Source organism: Conger conger, chromosome 7 (genome assembly GCF_963514075.1).
Source record: "Conger conger chromosome 7, fConCon1.1, whole genome shotgun sequence".
In the NCBI taxonomy this organism is placed as follows: domain Eukaryota; kingdom Metazoa; phylum Chordata; class Actinopteri; order Anguilliformes; family Congridae; genus Conger; species Conger conger.
Genome location: NC_083766.1, coordinates 20,843,694 through 20,865,344, shown reverse-complemented (window position 1 = coordinate 20,865,344; position 21,651 = coordinate 20,843,694). Strand labels below are relative to the sequence as shown.

Below are 21,651 nucleotides of genomic sequence, written 5' to 3'. Positions count from 1 at the left end.
GACACGTAAACACGCTCAGACACACACACAGGGAAGAATAATAATAATGTGTATTTGTCTGCCTGTCACCCAATCAGGGACAGGTACCTGCATTTTACTTCAGGAGGTTTGGGGCATAAAAGTTCATTCTTTTCTCACAGGATTTTGTCATTGCCCTGCCTTGCTTTTACCCGGTATGCTTCATACTGCAATTAAAGACTATTTTGCTATATTAATAATTTGTTGTTAAGCTGAATATCGGACAACAAGTTTTACTTCACAAAGGACCAAATTCCTACAACACACACACCTGATCTCTCACTGGGTCGAGAGCCATGGGTAAGCTAGTCACAATGCATCTCTCAATAAGATAATATTCACCAGAAACAGGTAACTTATCCTGTGTATTTGACGCACAATGGTTTACAAAACAGAATGTGTGGATCAAACCCAGAAATTCAGTTATTTATTAGTTACTTCCATGTCTGAAATTATATATTTTTAAAGTTTTACTTATTATCCACGGATGCAGGTGAAAAGTTTCAATGAAGATGGTGATGAAAAATCGGTGATCAAAGTGTTCATGAAGTGTATGAAAATAGACCTGGAAACTCTAATGCAAAGTCAGTTATTATGCCGAGAAAGAAATACTATTCAAAATGAGGATTTGGAAATTAGATAGATAGATAGATAGATAGATAGATAGATAGATAGATAGATAGATAGATAGATAGATAGATAGATAGATAGATAGATAGATAGATAGATAGATAGATAGATACTTTATTCATCCCAAGGGAAATTTTGGAATTGATTAAAAATTAGATACAGTGCTGTGATTTCCCTGATTTTTGTCTCACTGAAGGGTTTCAAATCTTCAGAAATAATGAAATATTAGACAAAGGGAACCAGAGTTTCCAGTCTAGGCAGGTGGCTCACTAGTCTAGAAGTCTGGCTCACTAGTCTGAGTGAGTTGCCAGCTGGCTTAACGCATTACGCAAGTAGCCACCGTAGGCCTCTCGTACGTCTGACTTTTGGCTCAAATCAGGCAGCTTAGAGCCACAGTGCACGAGGCTCAGCCTCATTTCATACACTTTTTGTTTGCTTATGTTGTGTATGTAAATTTGAGCACTATCCATAGCTGGTCCTCCCTCCCTCCTCTTCTCCTGACAGGTGAGCACATTAAGTAATGTAGATCCGGGGTAATGCAAAGTAAAGAAAGGTATTTTTATTGCTTCTAAGTTAATTTAATGTATGTGATAATTATAAAGTAGTCATTTAGAATATGTTTTGTGCACAGAAGCTCGCCAAAAGCTCTCCCTTTGACTGCAATGCATGGATTAGCCACAAAGAGAGAGAATTTGTAGATAAAGAATTTGCGGTTTTTGGGGTTCCTTGATTTAATTAGCGTCTGGAAGTGAAATATGGCTGCAAAAACATATGCAAATATTTAAATTTGGAGAGACTTTTTGGGGCTCACTGTGTGAAATTTCATTGCTTTGTTCCATCCGCTCCAGATATTCTGTCCAATGCATGTAATCACTAGAGAACAAAGAAAATGCATGCATGTATTTTTCTTGAGTATTTTGTTTATTCGCCTGTTTTGACTGTTTTTGACCCTCTGCCTGTGACCGTGACCATTCTCTGGATTACCTGCATTGTCTCTGTTTGCCTGGATACCGACCCTTTGCCTGGACTATCGATTACTCCCTGGCTATTCTGCACCATTCCTGTTTGCTGTTTCTCGACCCCTGCCTGTTTGACCTGCGATAAAGTTAACCCTTGTGTAGTCTTAACATTTTGTGTACTCCCCTTGTCCTAAGAGTAAAAAATGCCTTCCCTAAACCCCTAAAATAAAGCAGCTTAATTTAATTTATATTTTTCAAATCTATTTTGCATGAAGAAACAACCTGTCACTCATCACAAACTTTGTCATCAAATTTCAAGTTGAAAAAAGATAATTTAGGGGGTTTTCTCATTTTTGACCCTCAAGACAGCACAAGGGTTAAAGACTTTAACTTGAACTAATAGGTTTGACTCAGGGGCCAGAATGGTTAAAACAACACATAAATAGTAGAATTGCTGGTTTGAGCATACTGGGCATACTGATCTGTGTCTAAAGAGATTAATTTGGCCCTGAGATGATCACAAAATGGTGGTCAAGAATTTCACCCAGATTCACACTTGTGTGTTACTGTAAGGGGAGCGTGTCTATGTTCCCACAGCTCTATGTTCCCACAGCCCCATGTTCCCACAGCTCTATGTTCAGTTGACTTCACACTCAGCAGGCTGCTTGCGTGGGACCTGAAGAAATCCAGTGTATGTTTGTGCAATTTAGACACAGTACACGTTCAATTATCTATACGTTTTTAATGAACAAGCAAACAAGCGAAATAAGAAAAGAAAATACACTATTTATGCAGTTCACTTAAAACTGGAAAGGGCTCTACATCAGTACTTTTCAACCTTTTATGTGCCAGGAACAGGCATCTGCAAGTGCTGTCCTTTGAGGACTATTTTGACATCTAAATATATAAAGTTCAGTTTACACGATCAATAATAAACATTTAATTTTGAAAAAAAATTAAATCTTAGAAATGTGGGAACATAGGGCTGTGGGAACATAGGGATGACCCCACTGTAAGTGTCCCAGATTTTATTGAGTGCAATTCCCTGGGTTTTCTTTCCGCTGTCACGGATGGTGGACTGTTTTCAGATCTACCCAGGTAGAGAGGTCATTTGCGGAGTGAGATCGGAAGGCTGCATGACATCAGAAGTTGATTATTGGTGAAAGGACACAGATTCCTGACGGTGAACACACCAGACTGTCCATTGGCCAAGTATGGAAGGTTAAAAATTGACAGGTCACTTTGGGTTGGAAAAGTTCATTAAGACACACCGCCGTGGAACACAAAACTAAGACAGGGGTGACTACATGTACAGGACTATGGAAAATGGGGTCAGGTTTCTCACAAGCAAAATCTACATCATCAGGGGAGAACATTTGTTTTTTTTGTTTTTTTCAATTATTTGTTTTTTTGTTTTTTAGCGTTCTTTAGTTGCTTTATTTGATGTTGAATTTCCCGGACCCTGTTGTACAGATTGGGTGGTGTTTGGTGGAGCTGGGGCAGCTTAATGAGGCTCATCGGGGGCAGCCAGCTTCTCCAGGCTGGGCTCCACACCCCGGAGATGGTGCGGTCACTGGAGAACCATAGCTAGATTGCCATAGCTAGTGATGTTATGGATCACCATCTTGGTCCATTCCTTGAGGGTTCTATGGTGGAGAGCACGAAACATTTAGTCACCTACAGACAGACAGGCAGCCAGACGTGTGTTCAAGATGACAAATGTTCGCGAAAGACAGAGAGAGGAAGGGAGAGATTGAGAGACAGAGAGAGGGAGAGAGAGAAAGAGAGAGATTTCTCCATATTCTTTCACAGCACAACAGATATCCATTACACATTGCCTCAAGGTGTTCCATTAAGACAAACAGGGCTTGTTATGGTTGTGCTGGTATCTGTGTTTTTAGTCTTTTTACAAGTGCCCAGAAAGTACAGGCATATTGTCCTTTAGTAAGGACTATATTTAGTCAATGTTGACTGCTCTTTACTTTAAATTCACATCATTTCCCTCTATGTCCATCCAGTTCCCTTGCTCCTAAACAGTCCTGGGTGAAATTACATAATCATTTTGGATTCAAATACTTTTCTACACTTCAGCTTGTCTGGTGTATCAGAACCAATGAAACACTCTCAAAATATGCAAACCCTGCCTTCTGGTCCTCTTGGTTGGCTCAGCTAGACCATGCAAGATCAATCAAGCATAAAAAAGCTAATCCAAAACAAAACAAGTAGGTATTAGGTAGTATGATGTCACAAACTAATCGGAAACCTAAAGATGTCTATTTGAGAGCGTTAAATTATGATTGTGGTTAGGTAGTTGCTACCTAGAAACGTTGGCTAGATTCATGTTACTTCAATGGAAAGGCGAACATTGGCCAATGTTATGTAGGCTTAGCTGAACATGCCCGAGCCAGGAGCTGACTTTCCACAAACCAACAAGAGACAATTTTTTTTCTCATAAAAGACTTATGAATGAGCTGAGTTGGTGCTTGGCTGGTCTAGTAATGATGCTGGCGCATTAAGAAATGGTAGTACAACAGGCATATCTGGTTTTCAGTCTCAAATGGACAGCCACATTAAACCACACTGATACTTTACATATTTGGTGTGTACAAAACATAGACACTCACAGCGCGATATTAATACAAGCTATACACAGATCAAGCATTATTGTCACCCTTGAAGAAAACGAGGCTGCAAGAAATTACACAGGCAATTAACTACATTTTGTAGTTGTTTTATGTTTATTCTCAAAAATATTTGATTGAAATACATGTCAAAATGTTAAAAAATTAATGCTATTTTCTCAAACATATCTGTCAAAATGATTGGCACCATTAAACATTATTTCAAACATATTAGGCTGAGACCTGACACAGGCAGATTGACCCAAAAGAAATCTAGTGGCTAGTTAGTTTGTTTAGCTATCAATTAATGTGCCACCTTTAGTTCCCTGGTATATAAAGCTTCAAATGCATTCCAAATATACAAAAAAATGTCACTTTGATGTCAAACCTTTCATCTTATTTCTCAAGGCAAGTAGTTTGGAATCCTTCCTATCCTCACAAATTTTTTCTTCACAGAGGTGTGATGAATCTAGTTATTCTGGAGAAATCTATCACAGCTATTTTAATAAATGTAATTGCCATCAGGATTTCATGACATGTTAACTAAATGTTTTAAGCGGACATAATTTGCACTCTGTCTTATGCAGATAGTCATATCAAAATCAAACACAATTTATTTTATTCCTCTCAACCATTACAGACACATTAATAATCATTAATCCACCTTCAAGCGCAAACTGAAGATGCACCTCTTCAAGCAGCACCTCTCCCCGTCCCTCCCTACCTCCTTGTGAACCTTAATTGTTGTCTTTCTGTGATTTACTTTTTTGTGTATCTGTATTTTCAGTTTGGCTAGGTAAGCAGTGTTTGGCTGGTTAAGTTTGGTCACTTTTGCTTTGTTGTTTGTTTATTTGTTTGTTTAAAAAAGAAAATCAAAAAAATCAAATGGGCCCTGGTCCTTATCGTTGTTGTACAGGTAGCAGTTGAAATTGTACTTCCCTCTAGAGCAGGGGTCGGCAACCCTGGTCCTGGAGAGCCACAGGGTGTGCTGGCTTTCGTTGTTACTTGGCATTAATTGATCAATGAAAGCAATGAAATTGATTGCACAGTTAACTCACCTCACCTGGTTTCTTGGGTCTGAATCGGTTGCTTATTTTAAGGTGGAGACGAAAGCCAGCACACCCTGCGGCTCTCCAGGACCAGGGTTGCCGACCCCTGCTCTAGAGTCTTTCAGCGCACTTATCCCTGGTTATGGATATGCACTTTGTTGTACGTCGCTCTGGATAAGAGCGTCTGCCAAATGCCATTAATGTAATGTAATAATAATAAAATATTATTTTTCAAGCCAGAGTGAAAATTAATAAAGTAATTAATCAAATATATATGCCAGGAGGAGTAACTCTTTTGATCCAGCTTAATGTAACAACAAGTACATTCCAAGAACCTGATATGACATTCCATCTGTGCCAACTACTTTTAGAAGTTATTTGCTGTGTGCATATAATCCCCATTTGAGCTATGCATAGCCTTATAAAATATATATAGAATGCATCTCCTTGTGGATAGAAACAGTAACTTGTATGGGCAGTGACTTCAGATGGTCTCTACTCTCAGTAGAGAATTGTTGGCTTCCTTCAGCATGATATCTCCTTTTTTTAGTGACTTAGAGGATTTCCGGCGGAGCGATCTGAAAAAGGGAATGGACGTTTATGTTAAGAAATATAATTTTAAAAAATCAGCATATTCATCGCAACCAGGATAGGACTGAAAACGTAACTGAGGTGCACGTCCTCACATTTAAACAAAATGACTCATTTAACAGGCAGGTGTGTTTATGGATCCTGTTCCCAATATCGGTTAACCGATATTTTTTTCTGAAGGTGAAATTGTAAGCTCAGTTTTAAATAAATACACGTTCATCACCAGGCGTATTATTGCTATGCTAAACTAGCAATCGACTAGCTTCAGCAGTTCAAGCAAGCAATCTGGCCATTTCAAGGGGTTTAAAATGCAAACACCATAGGGAATTGAATGCTACAATATTACAGTTATAAAATAATTTCAGAAGCTGTAAGTTAACTTGTGGCTTATTGTAACGTTATGTCGTTTCTTAAGGTTCACAGAAGATCCGTGTATATTCGTTGTCACGCGAAACTACCGGCAAACTGAACGTAGCTTTCCACTATGCTTTATCCACATAAGAATGAGCAAAGCGATACATCATTGCACAAATGTTACAATAGCTGTTTTCATTTAATCCACAAGCTACAGTCGTACAAGCAAGCAATCTGCGGCCATTTCAGAGGGTTAAGAATGCAAACACCGCATGGAATTGAATGCTACAGTACTATAGTTGTCAAATAATTTCTGTGTGTCTGTAGCTGTTAGTTCACTTATAGTTTATTCTATGGCGTTTATTCATCCGAGTTTATACCGTTACATAAGAATATATCAAATTGTACAGAGACATGAAAGTAAACTCATTAGACCGATCGCCTATGGTACAGTGCCTAGTGCACAAACCCGTCTGTAAGAAAGTTGTTAACAGCAGCATATTCACATATTTCATGCCAATCAATTCTATCAGGCAGAAGCCATAGAGAGGAGGGATGAAAACATGAAGAATTATTATTTTAACCGATGCATTAAAAAAATTTTCACACGATCGACGAGCATTGCCTCGACGTAAACTACAGGGATTTAACTACAGATTTCTACAACTGTGAGGTTACAATGCACAATGTCAATGTAAATGTAAATATTTAATTTGGCAATTAGGCTGACTTACAATGTTGGCATTTAACTATTGAGATGGGCCAAAAGAAAGTTTGAAAATACAATACAAAATTTCCCAGTAATCTAGTAAAAAGAAAAAGATACGACCTCTAGCGGTCATAAGCAGTATCGGTTAACCGTTTAAATAATGGGATTGTAACCAGTTACTAAAACTGATGATTTGTCACATCCCTAGTTCCCACAGGCCATGACTGGAACCCAGACAGTTGATGGTTCAAGCCCTGGCGTTGCCACAATAAGCACAGCTGTTGGGCCCTTCACCAAGGCCCTTAACCCCACATTGCTCCAGGGGGGATTGTCCCCTGCTTAGTCTAATCAACTGTAAATCACTTTGGATTAAGGCAGATTAGTTATTATTTAAACAGGAAACTGCCTCACCGTTCTTCTGCGTCCTGGATGGTGTCAGGGAGGGGCATCCCCAGAGTTTCGGGCAGGAAGAGGGCGATCCCTCCAGCCAGGATGGGGATCCCCCCGTAGATCAGGCCAGGCAGCCAGGACACCACATCTCCGAGGATCAGTATGAGGGGGGCCACCATGGCCCCGAGACGCGCCATCATCGACACCCAGCCCATTCCGTTCTGCCTGGTGGGGGAGAGAGGAAGGAGAGTTAACAAATCTCTGCTTTTTATTTATTCATTTGGAAATCAAATGCAACTTTTGGTCACACTTTAATTGCCGTAAGACTGACACAGCACTGTCAAACACATGAAATACATGTTACTGTCAAATTTAACAATAAAAGTATGACAGTTTTGTATAATTTGACATAACTTGATAGAGCCTTCTCTGGGAGGACACCTAAGCTCTGGAAGGCCATACCTGTTGACATTAGGAAGGTAGAGAGGACTGATGAGAGGAAAGAAAAGAAGTAGCTAGAGACATGAAGAGAGAGAAATGCTTACCGGATAATGGTGGGGAAAAGCTCTCCAGTGTACAGAAAGCAGCAGTTGAAAGATGCAGCCAAGCACCCCTTGCCCAGCACTGCCAGAGTGGTGCGTAACACCTGGTTCTCTGCAAACACACAGGAAACAGATCACCCAGAAGGCAGTGCAGTCTGTGAGTCTGTAGAACAAGGGTTCCATCATTAACAGGTACCTAAGTTCATTAAAGTACAACCACCAGGCCACCTAGCTAGACATACAACTTAAAATGAAACCATAGATGCAATTATTCACTTTGTTTGAAGAAGTGCTTTGTATACTTGTTGGCTACCTTGTGCTTGATTGTATACATACACACACATTCACACGCACACACACAAAGCTCACCATATGGCACTAGTAAGTTGGCTAGTATCATGATGCCGGACAGTATGATGGCAGCACTTTGGGAAACTCGCCGGCCGATCTTGCTCATAGACACAGTCATGATGACTTTGGCAGGGATGTCCACAGCCCCGAAGATCACCTGGATCAGGTAGATATCCACACCAAACTTCTGCAGGTCCATGGAGAGCCCGTAATAAGCGAAGCTGGTGGTGAACCTGTTTGTAAAATGAGTGTCCTTATTGTCATTGCCTGGCTGGATCCACCACGCCCCTTAATGGTTCAGGAGTGGATTCTTGCAAGTTCAAATACTGAGAGGTCAGCTAAATAAAGAATTATCATTATTAAGCCTGCTAAGGGTTCACTGGATAAAAACAAGGCCAGGTAGAGGGAGTAGTAGGACACTGACCAGACAACACAGAGGCTGATTGTGATGTTTCTCAGGGCGGGGGTACGCAGCAGGTCCAAGGCAGAGTGTGTGCCCTGGGAACAGGACATCTCCTTCTTCATCGACTCCTGCAGCACCTGGAGATGGACACACAGACTGAGTTGGTACAGGGTGGAGAATACAAACTGAGTATGCATACTACAGAGAATACACACCAAGTATGCATACTACAGAGAATACACACAGTATGCATACTACAGAGAATACACACTGAGTATGCATACTACAGAGAATACACACTGAGTAGGCATACTACAAAGAGTACATACTGAGTATGCACAGTACAGCAAATACACACTGTACACATACTGAGTATGCATACTACAGAGAATACACACTGTAGACATACTGAGCATGCATACTACAAAGAGATAATCCAAAGCATCAGCTAATTAACTGTAATTGTACCAATCCAGCCACCCGAGGTTCCTACGGCGACACTGACCTTGACGTTGATTTCGTCCCCCTCTGCTCTCCGTCCATTGAAAAGAGCCACGTAGCGCAGGTTCTTCACCGCTTGTTTGGACTTCCCGTTCAGCACCAGCCATCGAGCACTCTCCAGGAACCACCTGCGTGGAGTTACCATAATTACGGTTCAATCTCAAGATTGAATTCAGAAGCCACCTGAGAGCCTATAAATAGATTAATGGAACAAAGAACATTATCCTCTACAAGAAATTCATTTATACCTTTTTTGCTTGTAAAATTAACTCATTTGTACCCTTACAGTACTTTCATGGTGCGTTTGGAAAATATGATAATTGAAGAACAAAAACGTACCTCCACTGTCACTTTATAGTGTAAGCTTATTGTGTGCAGTTGCCTGGAGACGACTCATGCCGTAACGTTTATATTAAAGACTTTTATGTGTGTCGCGCATGAAGTAGGGCGTATGCAGAGCAAGTTCAGTCAGGGAATTCTATCATGGTTGCAGGGGGGATTGTCCCCTGCGTAGTCTAATCAAATGTAAGTCACTTTGGATAAAAGCATCAGGAAATTAACTGTAATGTAATTAATCACAAAAAACAGTGATTTAAGTGAAAGTACTTTGTCCAAAGGTAATTGACCAATTAAACAAAGTCATGGCTAACTACTGTGCATTCACAGTCACTCAATGATAGTGTCACCCACAAATCACTTTGTTTATCACTGTAGGAATACATTTTATAATGTGTAATATGTAATGCAAACATTTCTCTTAAAACTTTTTTTTAAAGGATTTCCTTCACCGAGAGGTTCAATTAATACTGGATTGGTCATTATAAATATGCATGCAAAACCCTTGGCTAGGAACTTGGCTTAAGTTAAAGGTACAATTGGTAATTTTGGACTCCGCGTAATAACGCGTAATATAAAGCATTATTATACAGTTCAGTGTTCTTGTTCTCGTTTTGGAAAGCTGACAGTAACAAATGCAACAGAGCCTGCCATCTGTGTTCTAGTAAGAAAATGTTTGGTGACTTTATGAAATCTCGACTTTGGTGTGCTATACAACACTATTTATATTTTTTTGTCATTTTGAAGTTTTCACTTTATGATAGTCTACCACAAACGATGCAACTGTAACTTACAATTTGAGAGAAATAAAGGTTTAGCTAAACACAGATGATTGCACACTTAAAGAGATAACAGGAATGTGTAGCTGCCCAAATTGCACTCCAGACAAGCGATCACTGAAACTGTATACTATTGCTTATCTAGTTAGAAAACAATACCAGTTCGCTATCAGTAACAACAAGCAAATTAGTATTACTAGTTAGCTACCCGAATTTACAAATATCCACCTGAAGCACAACACTTGCGCAGTCACTACTTGCCTATATTTAATATATTTCTAAATTTGTTAAGCTGACTATAGAAAATTTGGTTGATGCTACCAATAACAAACTGGTAGGCCTATTGTTTTATAAGTAGATATGTAGTCTTCGCTTGGATAATAAGCAATATACAGAATTTCAGTGATTGCTTGTCTGGAGTGCAAATTGGGCAGCTACAAGAACAATCGGAATAAGACCTCACACCATTGGCTGGGGCAGTTATAACCAATTTTCAACCAATGATCTTGAATTGTTGTACAGCTGTACAATGACTATAAACACAGGCAGTGTCAACATGTGAGCGAGCCTTTTTAAATTATAGGAAGAGATTTACAATGGTTTTGTAACAATGTTTTAACACAAAAATCTTACCTATTGTACCTTTAAAGAATCTATCCCCATAACTGTCCCCATTTCTAAAACGCGGATCCCATCTACTGGCAAAAAGAGGTATTTTTATTTTTTCTTGGTTGAACTTGAAGTGAGTTCTCCAAAGGTTTTGTTTTTATCGCTATGATTTAAAAGTGTAGTTAGCGCCATTCTTTTTCCATTTCAAAGATAATTCTACTGTCTGAAACGCATTTCTTCAGTCAAATCTTAAGGAGACACCAACTGTCTACCATCATCATGGTATTTCCATATTAAATTACCTTTCCTCGCGAAATTGTATGTTCTCTCATGTCTAACGGTAATGAGAAATATCCCACATCAGCCATTCAGCTAGCTAGCAACTACTATAAAACCTAACTATAACCTAACTAGGTTAGCTAAGTAGCTGGTATTTACACAGTGTCAGTGACATTTTGTCGTGTAGCTTGGAGCTAGCTGGATAGCCTACTGATCTCATTTTGTTGGTGCTTATGACAAGCCTAATAAACTGACATATCTGGTAATTTAGCAGATCATTTTCTCTTTATGTCCGCCGAGCTAGCTGGCCCATTTTTGGTCGCCCTCGCTTTACTGTATCCGGCATTTTTTCACAAATTGATTGCTTGCTTTCCACTTTGGACAGACAGTGAGACTGGCTGCTGTGTTCCTATCCGTGTCGTCTAGCAACAACCTGCACACGATAACGTTGCTGAACATAACGATGTCATGTTAACATAACGTTTATAACTCCTTTTCTTCTTCATTTAGAACGTTAAATTAGCCACGGTCAAGTTAGCAATGTGTTTCGCCATGTTAAGTCTATGGGTTGAAATTTAAAGGTCTAAATTTGAGGTTTAATTCAAATTTAATAAAACCCTACAGTCGTGAAATTAGAAAACATGCTTCGGAGTCGTCCTGTCGGGATCCGTTGGATTTTTTAAGCGTATCCCTAACACAGAAATTGCACAACGTAGCAGTACCAAATGTAGTTGATGAGCTCCTTGCTATTCTAGTCGACCTGCGAAATGGTATTGAGATTGGTTTTGAAATGGGTGAGATGTTGAGGTTCAAAAGTGGCTGTTTTGAATGGAAGTGTCAACTGACGCAAACATATGTAATGCAATGATTGGAACTCGCCGGTCCCGTAAGCTGCAAGAAAATGGCAACCTCTGTGATGATGTACCTGGACATGTTCCCCCGGACTACTATTCCTTCACAACCTCCCGCCCCCTCCCACAAAAATGTGCAGAATCTTACAAGGAGTAGAGGAAAACGACGAAGTAGGGTATGGAGGCGGCAAGCGTAAGCCAGCGCCAGTCCCTTATGAAGTACGCCATCCCGGCCAAAATCAGCTGTCCCACGGTGTAGAAGTACCCAGTCCCCGTGCCAACCACCGTCCTCACGCGTGTGGGAATCCACTCCAAAACTGGGAGGAGGAGGAGGAGACTTGTCAGTGATATATAAATGTAGTATCAAATTCATTATAAGGAAACATAAAAGTTATGAGGAAAGACTTGAGATGCTTAACTTCTTGAATCTTAGTAAGAGAAGAGTTATGGGTGATTTGATTGAAGCTTTTAAATTCATTAAGGGGATTACCAAAGTGAACTACGGGTGATTCTTCAGGTTGAGTTTGGTTAGCAGAATGAGAGGCCATAAATGGAAATTGGCAAAGGATAAATTCCACACAGACATTAGTAAGTATTTTTTCACAGAGTGGTCACTGTGTGGAATACCTAGCCAGGACACATAGTGGAGGTGGAAACACTGGGGGTTTTCAAGCTGGATATGTATTTAAGTATTACCCCGGATGCCTGCTAAGTCAGGCACTGAGGCGAGGCTCACTTAAGGACAGGGAGTTCAGGCCCAGGCCTGAAAGCGCCATGCCACAGAGGAAGCGGAAGAAGCAGAAGAGCTGGAAGGAGGGGGAGAAGGCAGCGCAGGTGCCTGACACCGCCATCAGCAGGTAGGAGAGCATCAGCAGGATCCGCCGGCCAAACCTGGGGAGGGTGAGGAAGAGGAAGAGGAGGAGAGGAGAGAGGGATGAGCACAATGTCGAAACCAAATCTCGTAAGCATGTATCGATAAAAGGGCTTATCTGCTTGTCATCGGTCTGCTGTCCTTTTTTACTGTAAGAGTTTGCTGGTAAAGATCAGTATACACTCTCCAAGCACTTTATTGGATATTTAGTAGACTTATTTTTGACTATTTTTGAACCTATCCACTTAGAGTTATGATGCGTTGTGTGTTCAGAGATGCTCTTCTGCATACCACTGTTGTAATGTGTGGTTATTTGCATTACTGTCACCTTCCTGTCAGCTTTGACCAGTCTGTCCATTCTCCACAGACCTCTCTCATTAACAAGGCGTTTCTGTCTGCAGAACTGCTACTCACTGGATTTTAGTTTTTTTGCACTATTCTTTGCAAACTCTAGAAACTAGTGTGCGTGAAAATAGTCAGGTCACATTTTCCCCGTTCTGATGGTTGATGTGAACATTAACTGAAGCTCATGGCCTGTACCTACATGATTGTGTGCATTGCACTGCTCCCATACAATTGGCTGATTAGATAATCGCATGAATTAGAAGGTGTAATAAAGTAAAAATAGTCTTAACAAAGTGCTTGGTGAGTGTATGTGGGGACAGATCCAGGGAATTTCTCGTGTTAGGGGTTATGTTGTAGTTTTTGGTTGGCGCCTTACATGGCAGCCTTTCGGCGTTGGTGTGTGAGTGTGTCTGTGAATGCGAGACATTAACTGTAAAGCACTTTGTGTAGCCTTAGCTAGAAAAAGGGCTATAGAAATGCAGTCCATTTACCATTTGTTATGTCTGAAGACTTGACAGTCAGTGGACATACAGTACTGTGCAAAAGTCTTAGGCACCTGTATAACATTCTGTACAGATAAGATTCTTTCAAAAATAATTCAATGAAATAAATAAATAAACGTACTATACATTTTACATGACATTTTAGTAATTTGGCAGAATAGTTAAGAACTGAATCAAATCAATATTTTTTGTGAACACCCTTTGTTGTTAAAACTGCATCACTTCTCTGAGATATAGAACTGCAGGACACCGTTGGCTAAGACAATCAGCAGGGAGGTTGTTCCAAGCATGTTGGAGAACTTGCCACAGTTCTTCTGCAGACTTTGGTTGGCTCCTTGCTTCTGATCTTGATCAAGTTTTTATGCAAAAACTAGTAAATTGCTTGCAGTAATATGTTACTTTTTAAAATTAAATACAAAAATGTATCTGTAAAATTAAATCTTTTGGAAAATACTAACACACACAAAAAAATAAACATATATATAATAAAGTCCAGGGTGCCTAAGACTTCTGCACAGTACTGTACGTATGTATACAGTGCAGTGCATAAGTATTTGGACAGTGACCAAAAACGTATTTATTATTTTTTTTCAAAGCTTTAGCCTTCCTTATGTTCCTTACTACCTTATTTCGAAGGGATGTAAAAATATGCCTGTTATTACTCTGACCTGATTTTGTGAGGGCGCGGGAGACCAAGAGTGACTGGGACGGGATCACAAAGTTACCAATGATAAGGAATGCCAGAAGAAACGGGTTTCATGTGAAAAAATAACTGAAAAAGGGAACCAAACTCCCTGGCGATTCACCTGGACTATAGCGGTCAGGGAGAAACGAGATTCCTCTCAAAAAGGCTAGACCCAAGAGGCAAACTCCGCCTCTCGCTCCTCTAAACTGAAGAGGGCCTAAGCAATCAAAATAGGGAAGGTCCAGGGGAACCAACCAACCCAAGAAAAACCAAACAACTGGTCCCTATGCTTCTAATTAATTCTAAAGAGGTAACTGAATGCCTTTCCAGACTAAAAGCAATTCAGTCCTCCAACTACCTCTATACCTCTATACCGGCTCAGTGTAGGTTAAAAAATTAAACACCAAAGGCCAGAGCAGTGCCAGGAAGAGACTTAAATAGCTCTCCACGAAGCTGACCGCAGTCGGCCATGATTACACCTGCATTCCGGTCATTGCTCATGCTGAACATGGCCAGCACGCACTCTTGTGGTCTAGAGAGGTAAAACCCCAGAATTTCCATATAGGCTGTAGTGCTCTTTTCAGTGCAAAATCTCACTCTTTCATTTGTCACCAGAGGGCATCATTGAGGCTTGGTAAAGTGTTTTTTTTTCTTTTGTACTCTGACATTTTCGCTGTCCTCTGTTACCTATTCTGGCAGATTTGCTGTCTAGGTTAAAGGTCTATTTTATTATTAGCTGAAACCACATTCTGTTGATCATAAGTTATCGCATTATTTGACCTATATGCAGAGAAACACATTTATGCAAAGAGCTGCTTGGGCAGCCTGTAGCATAGTGGTTAAAGTGGATGACTGGGACCCGCATGGTCGCTCGTTTGATCCCTGTTGTACATTTACATTTACATTTACATTTTAGTCATTTGGCAGACGCTTTTAATCCAAAGCGACTTACAAGTGCATAGGTTCTACCATAAGTCAGAGCATCACATCCAGAAACTAGCAAAATACACAGGAAATGCTGTTCTAAACATAGTTGTCATCAGAAGTGCATAGGGATAGGGATATCAGAAAGGAGGGGCAGGGGAAATCAGGAGGGAGGACTAAGGTAGAGTTTGAAAAGGTGGGTTTTGAGTCTGCGTCGAAATAGGGGGAGGGATTCTGCTGTTCTGACTTGTAGCCACAATAAGATCCGCACAGCCGTTGGGCCCTTGAGTAAGGCCTTTAACCCTCCATTGCTCCAGGGGGGATTGTCTCCTGCTTATTCTAATCAACTGCCAAATGCCATTAATGTAATGTAATGCTTGAAACAGAATATAAGAAGAGACTGTTCCTGTTTTTGGCCGAGTGATGGGTAAGAGTGCTCTCATTCTTCGTGCTTGCAAGTAGGGCTGCCTGTAGCGTAGTGGTTAAGGTACATGACTGAGGCGGTGGTTGGGCCCCTGAGCTTGGCCCTTAACCCTGCATTGCTGCAGGGGAGGATTGCCTCCTGCTTAGTCTAATCCACTGTAAGTCACTTTGGGTAAAACGTAAGGCAATGTAAAGTATTAAAGTCTCATAAATATATTGTGTGACTGACCACCTTACCTCAAGAAAGTGAAACAGATTTTCCACTACAGTACTTGGTGTTGTCAGCAGGATATTTAACGTGATTTTTCATGCAGATTCCAAGGCAAGGGTTGAAACTGTGTGCAGCTGGATGTCTGGGACCCCAGAGCTGACAAGCCTGTCCCGTGTAAGGCTCTAAGGAAAGCCACCGGGATAGAGCAGGAGGCACCTACACTGAAACTGTCTGCCGGGATTGTCAATACATGAACCAAAAGAATACATTAAAAGGTGAGGTCACAATATGGTCGTTATGATCTGGGCTCCTAAGGAAAAATTCAGGGCTGAAAAGGACAGGGTCCACATTAATTAAACACAGTAATGATCGTAAGGATCTGGGATCCTAAGTAAGTGGCCTCACAGAAGGATAATAATGTAAATAATACAGATAACATAGAGATAGTATAGGGTCATTCCGTGTCAAATCAGATAAGGTTGTTGCAGCACCGTGTCAGATTTTGTTCAAACCTAATCTGTTAACCTTGTCTCACACTTCCTTGTTCATTGTTGAAAAACAAAACAAGTACCACTTACGCGTGAGCAAACTCCAAGTATGATGACAAAAGGTCCCCAGTGCGGGAAAGGGTGACTGACCAAGGTAATGGGCAAAACAGGGTTGGATTGGCCCTACCACTGATCCTTACAGGGATGGGGGGGTCGTACACACCACAACAGGGTAATTTTCTTAATTGACAATGTGTGTTAACATAAAGACAATCATGTGATTAAAAATAACCTTTTATTATAATCCTTATTACTATTAGACCACTTTCTGAAATAAGTGCTTACCAGGAGTCTTTCTCTGTCTCTCTCCCAGCAAATAGACAACCTTTGGCCTTAATGTCTTTGCTTCTCCTAGAAGGAGGTAGCTAGCACATTCCAGTCTTACAGCAAGGTCAACAAGGGGTAATCAGAAGACAAAATACTGATAAATGTTAGAGGCCAGCTTTATGTCTTTTTGTTTTGGTAAAGCCCCCCTTTCTGGGTCAGTGTACTGAAAACTGTATACAAGTCTCACATGTCTGATTCAAATGAGAGAGCCGGTAAGCTCTCTCACTTTTTGTTATTTCTTTGCAAGTAAATACAAAAGTATAGCTATTGTTGTTTTACTGTGGATCTGTTTCATCAGACGATGCTCACCTGTGATATGTAAAAAGGGCAATTTTCCCTAACATCCCTTTTGAAGCAATGTAGCAGGTAATAAAAGACTTCCGGAAGAAGAGGTGGAACCAACCCCGGTGGAGAGGACCACACTGGGTCTTACTCACCACGCCAACCATGATACGAGTGGGCCCACTTCAGGGTGGAAGATCCGCCTCAAATGATGCACGGAAAACGCTAGCTCCCCAGGAGTTTAAAAACTCACCGAGAACCAACCCAACAAGAAGCACGTGCTAGCAACCTCTGTTCCGAACATGTCACACGAAGAATGGCAAATTCAACCCCTTCTGCAGAATGGGACACAGCGCTGACGTCGGCCTCATAGCCCTTGGCCTCATCGCACTCCTGGTTACCGTGGTTACCAATAATCGTGATGCGGGAGAAGGAATACCAGGGGAACGCCACACTGTCGACCAATGTCCGAGGAAGAATTAAGAGACATTCACCACAAGCTAAAGAGACCTGGTTGGAGGGAGATGAGTATGATATAAAGGGACATCAGCGGTATCAGTTTATGAATCGTACAGTGCAGACAGCTAAGGGAATAAACATTACATTACATTATATTATTGGCATTTGGCAGATGCTCTTATCCAGAGCGACATACAGTTGATTAGACTAAGCAGGAGACAATCCTCCCCTCGAGCAATGCAAGGTTAAGGGCCTTGCTCAAGGGCCCAATGGCTGTGAGGATCTTATTGTGGCTACACCGGGATTAGAACCACTGACCTTGTGTGTCCCAGTCATTTACCTTAACCACTACGCTACAGGCCGCCCTTATGTTATGTTTATTCTCTCTAACCGCATTCCACCAGCTCCCCCACACTCCTGTACACTCACCCCATAAGTTATCCTGAGTCAGAATGTCTGGGTTTTATCTTAGGCCTAGAATACGGTCTGCAGAACTGGCAATGCGGCGATAATTACCAGAAGAACAAGCCAATCTATCTTTGTTGTGTCCCTATACTGTGGGCGACATGGCTCAGGCAGTAAGAGCAGTCGTCTGGCAGTCGGAGGGTTGCCGGTTCAATTCCCCGCCTGGGCTGTGTCGAAGTATCCCTGAGCACCTAACCCCCAAATGCTCCTGACGAGCTGGTTGGCGCCTTGCATGGCAGCCAATCGCCGTCAGTGTGTGAGTGTGTGTATTAATGAGTGAATGAGAAGCATCAATTGTACAGCGCTTTGGATAAAGGTGCTATTTAAATGCCAACCATTTACCTTTTTTTTTTTACTGCGAAAATGCATTCGCTCTTTTGTATCCAGAACGGTTGGCACCCTGGCTGATGCGAGATATGTGCACTGCCCCACGGAGGAGCCAGAGGACCCAGACATAAAAGCTCTGCAGTCCCGTCCTATGTAGTAAAGACACTCATTGCTAAGAGTTTTTTGAGGATGCGTTAGAAGAAGAGACTGTTCCTGTTTTTGGCAGAGTGATGGGAAAGCGTGCTCTCAGACTTTGTGCTTGTCTTTTTGGACCACCTTCAGGAAGATTAACAGATTTTCCACCACACTTCAAATGCGTACGCAGTAAAATATTTTTCCTTATCTTCTGCGAGTAGCCACAGGCTCATCTTAATTACTTTTAGTGCTCACACTCATCACAATCAGCTGTAATTTGAGGGTATTTACATCCAAATCAGGTGAACGATGTAGGAATTACAACAGTTTGTATATGTGCCTCCCACTATTTAAGGGACCAAAAGTAATGGGACAAACTAACAATCATAAATCAAACTTTCACTTTTTAATACTAGGTTGCAAATCCTTTGCAGTCAATTACAGCCTGAAGTCTGGAATGCATAGGCATCACCAGACGCTGGGTTTCATCCCTGGTGATGTTCTGCCAGGCCTCTACTGCAACTGTCTTCAGTTCCTGCTTGTTCTTGGGGCATTTTCCCTTCATTTTTGTCTTCAGCAAGTGAAATGCATGTTCAGATTCCAAATGCAAATAGCACACTTGAAATGAACTCTAGACCTTTTATCTGCTCCTTGTAAATGAGATAATGAGAGAATAACACACACCTGGCCATGGAACAGCTGAGCAGCCAATTGTCCCATTACTTTTGGTCCCTTAAAAAGTGGGAGGCACATATAGAAACTTGTAATTCCTACACCGTTCACCTGGATGTATTTGCATTGGATGTAAATACCCTCAAATTAAAGCTGAAAGTCTGCAGTTAAAGCATATCTTGTTCGTTTCATTTCAAATCGATTGTGGTGGTGTATAGAGCCAAAAAGAGGAGAATTGTGTCGATGTCCCAATATTTACGGACCTGACTGTATATTGTGACATTTATTGCTGCAAAAAAAAGCAACAAAATCAAGCATCAATTCAAACAGAACAGGAGTGGAGGGGGTAAACAAGGCTGGAAGATTGGATGGGTTTGAAGTGAAGTGATGTCTTACTTGTCGGCGAGGCCCCCAAGGACCACTGCTCCGACTAGCACCCCTCCCATGTAAATGCTTTGTCCCATCTGTTTCAGCAAGTGAGAATCACATACCAGATCCCACTGAGAGAGAGAGGGAGAGAATATTTTTAGTAAAATACATTAACTTCAACCACAACCACAGGGCAAGATAGTATTTTTTAACTAACCTAACCCTAACCCTAACCCTAATCCTAATCCTAACCCTAACCATAAGGAGAGTCAGGCTACAAAAACACTGGATTCTAAAATGTAGTACTTTATTTCCAAGAGGACTGAACAAGGGGCCTAACAAGGGACAACTTGGGAAAGAAAGATTTATTACTAACCATAACATAACCATAACCCTAATCCTAATCTTGTAGCATGTCCCCTGGTGCTATTCATGGGGACAGCTTTCAAGCTATTCATTTCGCCAATTGATATGAAACAAAATATTCATATCAATTGGCGAAATTAAATATTATTATATTATTATATATATTATATATACTATTTTAGCGAAGGTACGATTTTTGCACCTAGCGCACAGACAAAGATATTGATGTTTTTTCACCCTCATTTGGCAACTGCCCAAGCGTTTTTCATAAGTTAATTCTCTGAGGCACATAATTAACCTGGGTTTTCTTCATTGTGCATGTGACTAGGCATGTGACCAAGGACAAAAATGAGCATGAGCACTGAGTGACACTATTACACTTCCTGGTGCCCTGTGTGGCGGAATTCATTCCCATATGTTTAAATTGGCCTCACTGTGTATGTATCATGTACTTTAAGGTGCCCTTACCTCAGATATGATGCTAGAGGTAATTTCAGTCATGTTGTACTCCCATCCTTCCTCACAACCTTGCAGCTCTGTGCTGAGTGGATCCAGGGTACTGGAGACAGCGCCCCCTGTCTCAGTGGGGATGTTGTTTCGGGCCAGCAGGTGCCACTGCGGGGTGGAGTAGCGCTGGCACTTTGACGGCTTCCCCTCCGAGTCTAAGGGCACGGTGAGCAACAGCGCCTCCTGGGGGCCCAGGTGGGAGATGGAGGAGTTTCTCGGGGCACGGCAGAAGTGGGGGGGCACGATGGCCACAAAGTTCTGCAGCAGGTTGTGGCTGGCCATCATGAACATTGGGCTACAGAGCAGCATCACGTGCAGCACCTGAAACCGGCCTGTGCTGCCCACCGTCTCCAGAACATCGTCAAATGCCATGGCAGAACACCCAGGTCAGATCGACTCCCCACAACCAAACTCGAAAACAACGGCAAGCTCCAAACTCCACTCGATACTGGATAAGATGTGAAAATAACAACCAAGGTGACAGTTGTTGAAGAATATCTAGGGGGAGAAAAATTTACAAATGAGTAAATGCACTGTTAGGTCATTTCAGTTCTGAACTAATGTAAAACATGGTAATCTTCTTGTACAGGGTTTCCAAAGTATAATGTGTAATATTCAGGTGATGAACAGTTTTGGAATATTGCATAGCAGAATGAATATTCAGATGTGCATAAAACATCCAGTGAGCATTTGCATTGGACTTGCTATGAATGCACCTGTAATTGTACTGGCTAAAGCAGCTCGGGTTTACCTATTTCTGAAATAACAGTCCATTTTAAACTTGATGCAGGTTTAGAAAGCATTGTGTAATCTTGTTTTGGAGAGCTTTTGGACACTTTGGACATGCTTTAGAGTATCGATACTTAGGTATTCTGTACTTAAGTACTGTTGGTCAGGGATACTGCAAGGTAAAGACAGATATTTTGTGTGCTTCTAAGTGAACTTAGTGTATGTGATACTGTAGTAATTTAGAATAGGTTGTGTGCGCAGAAGCTCACCGAAAGCTCTCCGTTTGATTGAAATATAGGGATTAGCCAAAAATAGAGAGAATGGGTAGATAAGGAATATGTGTTTTTTAGGGTTCCAGGGGATGCCCCCCTTGAATTAGCTTCTAGAAGTTAAATATGGCTGCAAAAACAGATATGCAAATGTTCAAATTTGGAGAGAGTTTTTGAGGACACAGACTCATTGTGTGAAATTGTATCACTTTGTTCTATTTATTACAGACTTTTTTCCTGGTGCCTTAGACTTCCTGAGATG

The 21,651-nt window shown here is 41.2% G+C and overlaps 1 protein-coding gene across 1 annotated transcript; it reads right to left on the bottom strand.

The window, feature by feature from the left end:
- Nucleotides 1-5,704: 5,704 nt before the first annotated feature.
- Nucleotides 5,705-20,763, bottom strand: LOC133134117 (solute carrier family 22 member 6-like). The gene is made up of 10 exons (XM_061250544.1): nt 20,353-20,763; nt 19,546-19,649; nt 12,709-12,863; nt 12,121-12,289; nt 9,123-9,246; nt 8,639-8,754; nt 8,233-8,447; nt 7,867-7,975; nt 7,343-7,546; nt 5,705-5,855 (listed from the first exon to the last, which is right to left on the bottom strand). Exons 1-10 carry the CDS (start codon nt 20,761-20,763, stop codon nt 5,762-5,764), a joined length of 1,701 nt encoding a protein of 566 aa, XP_061106528.1. The 3' UTR covers nt 5,705-5,761.
- Between the last annotated feature and the right edge of the window lie 888 nt (nt 20,764-21,651).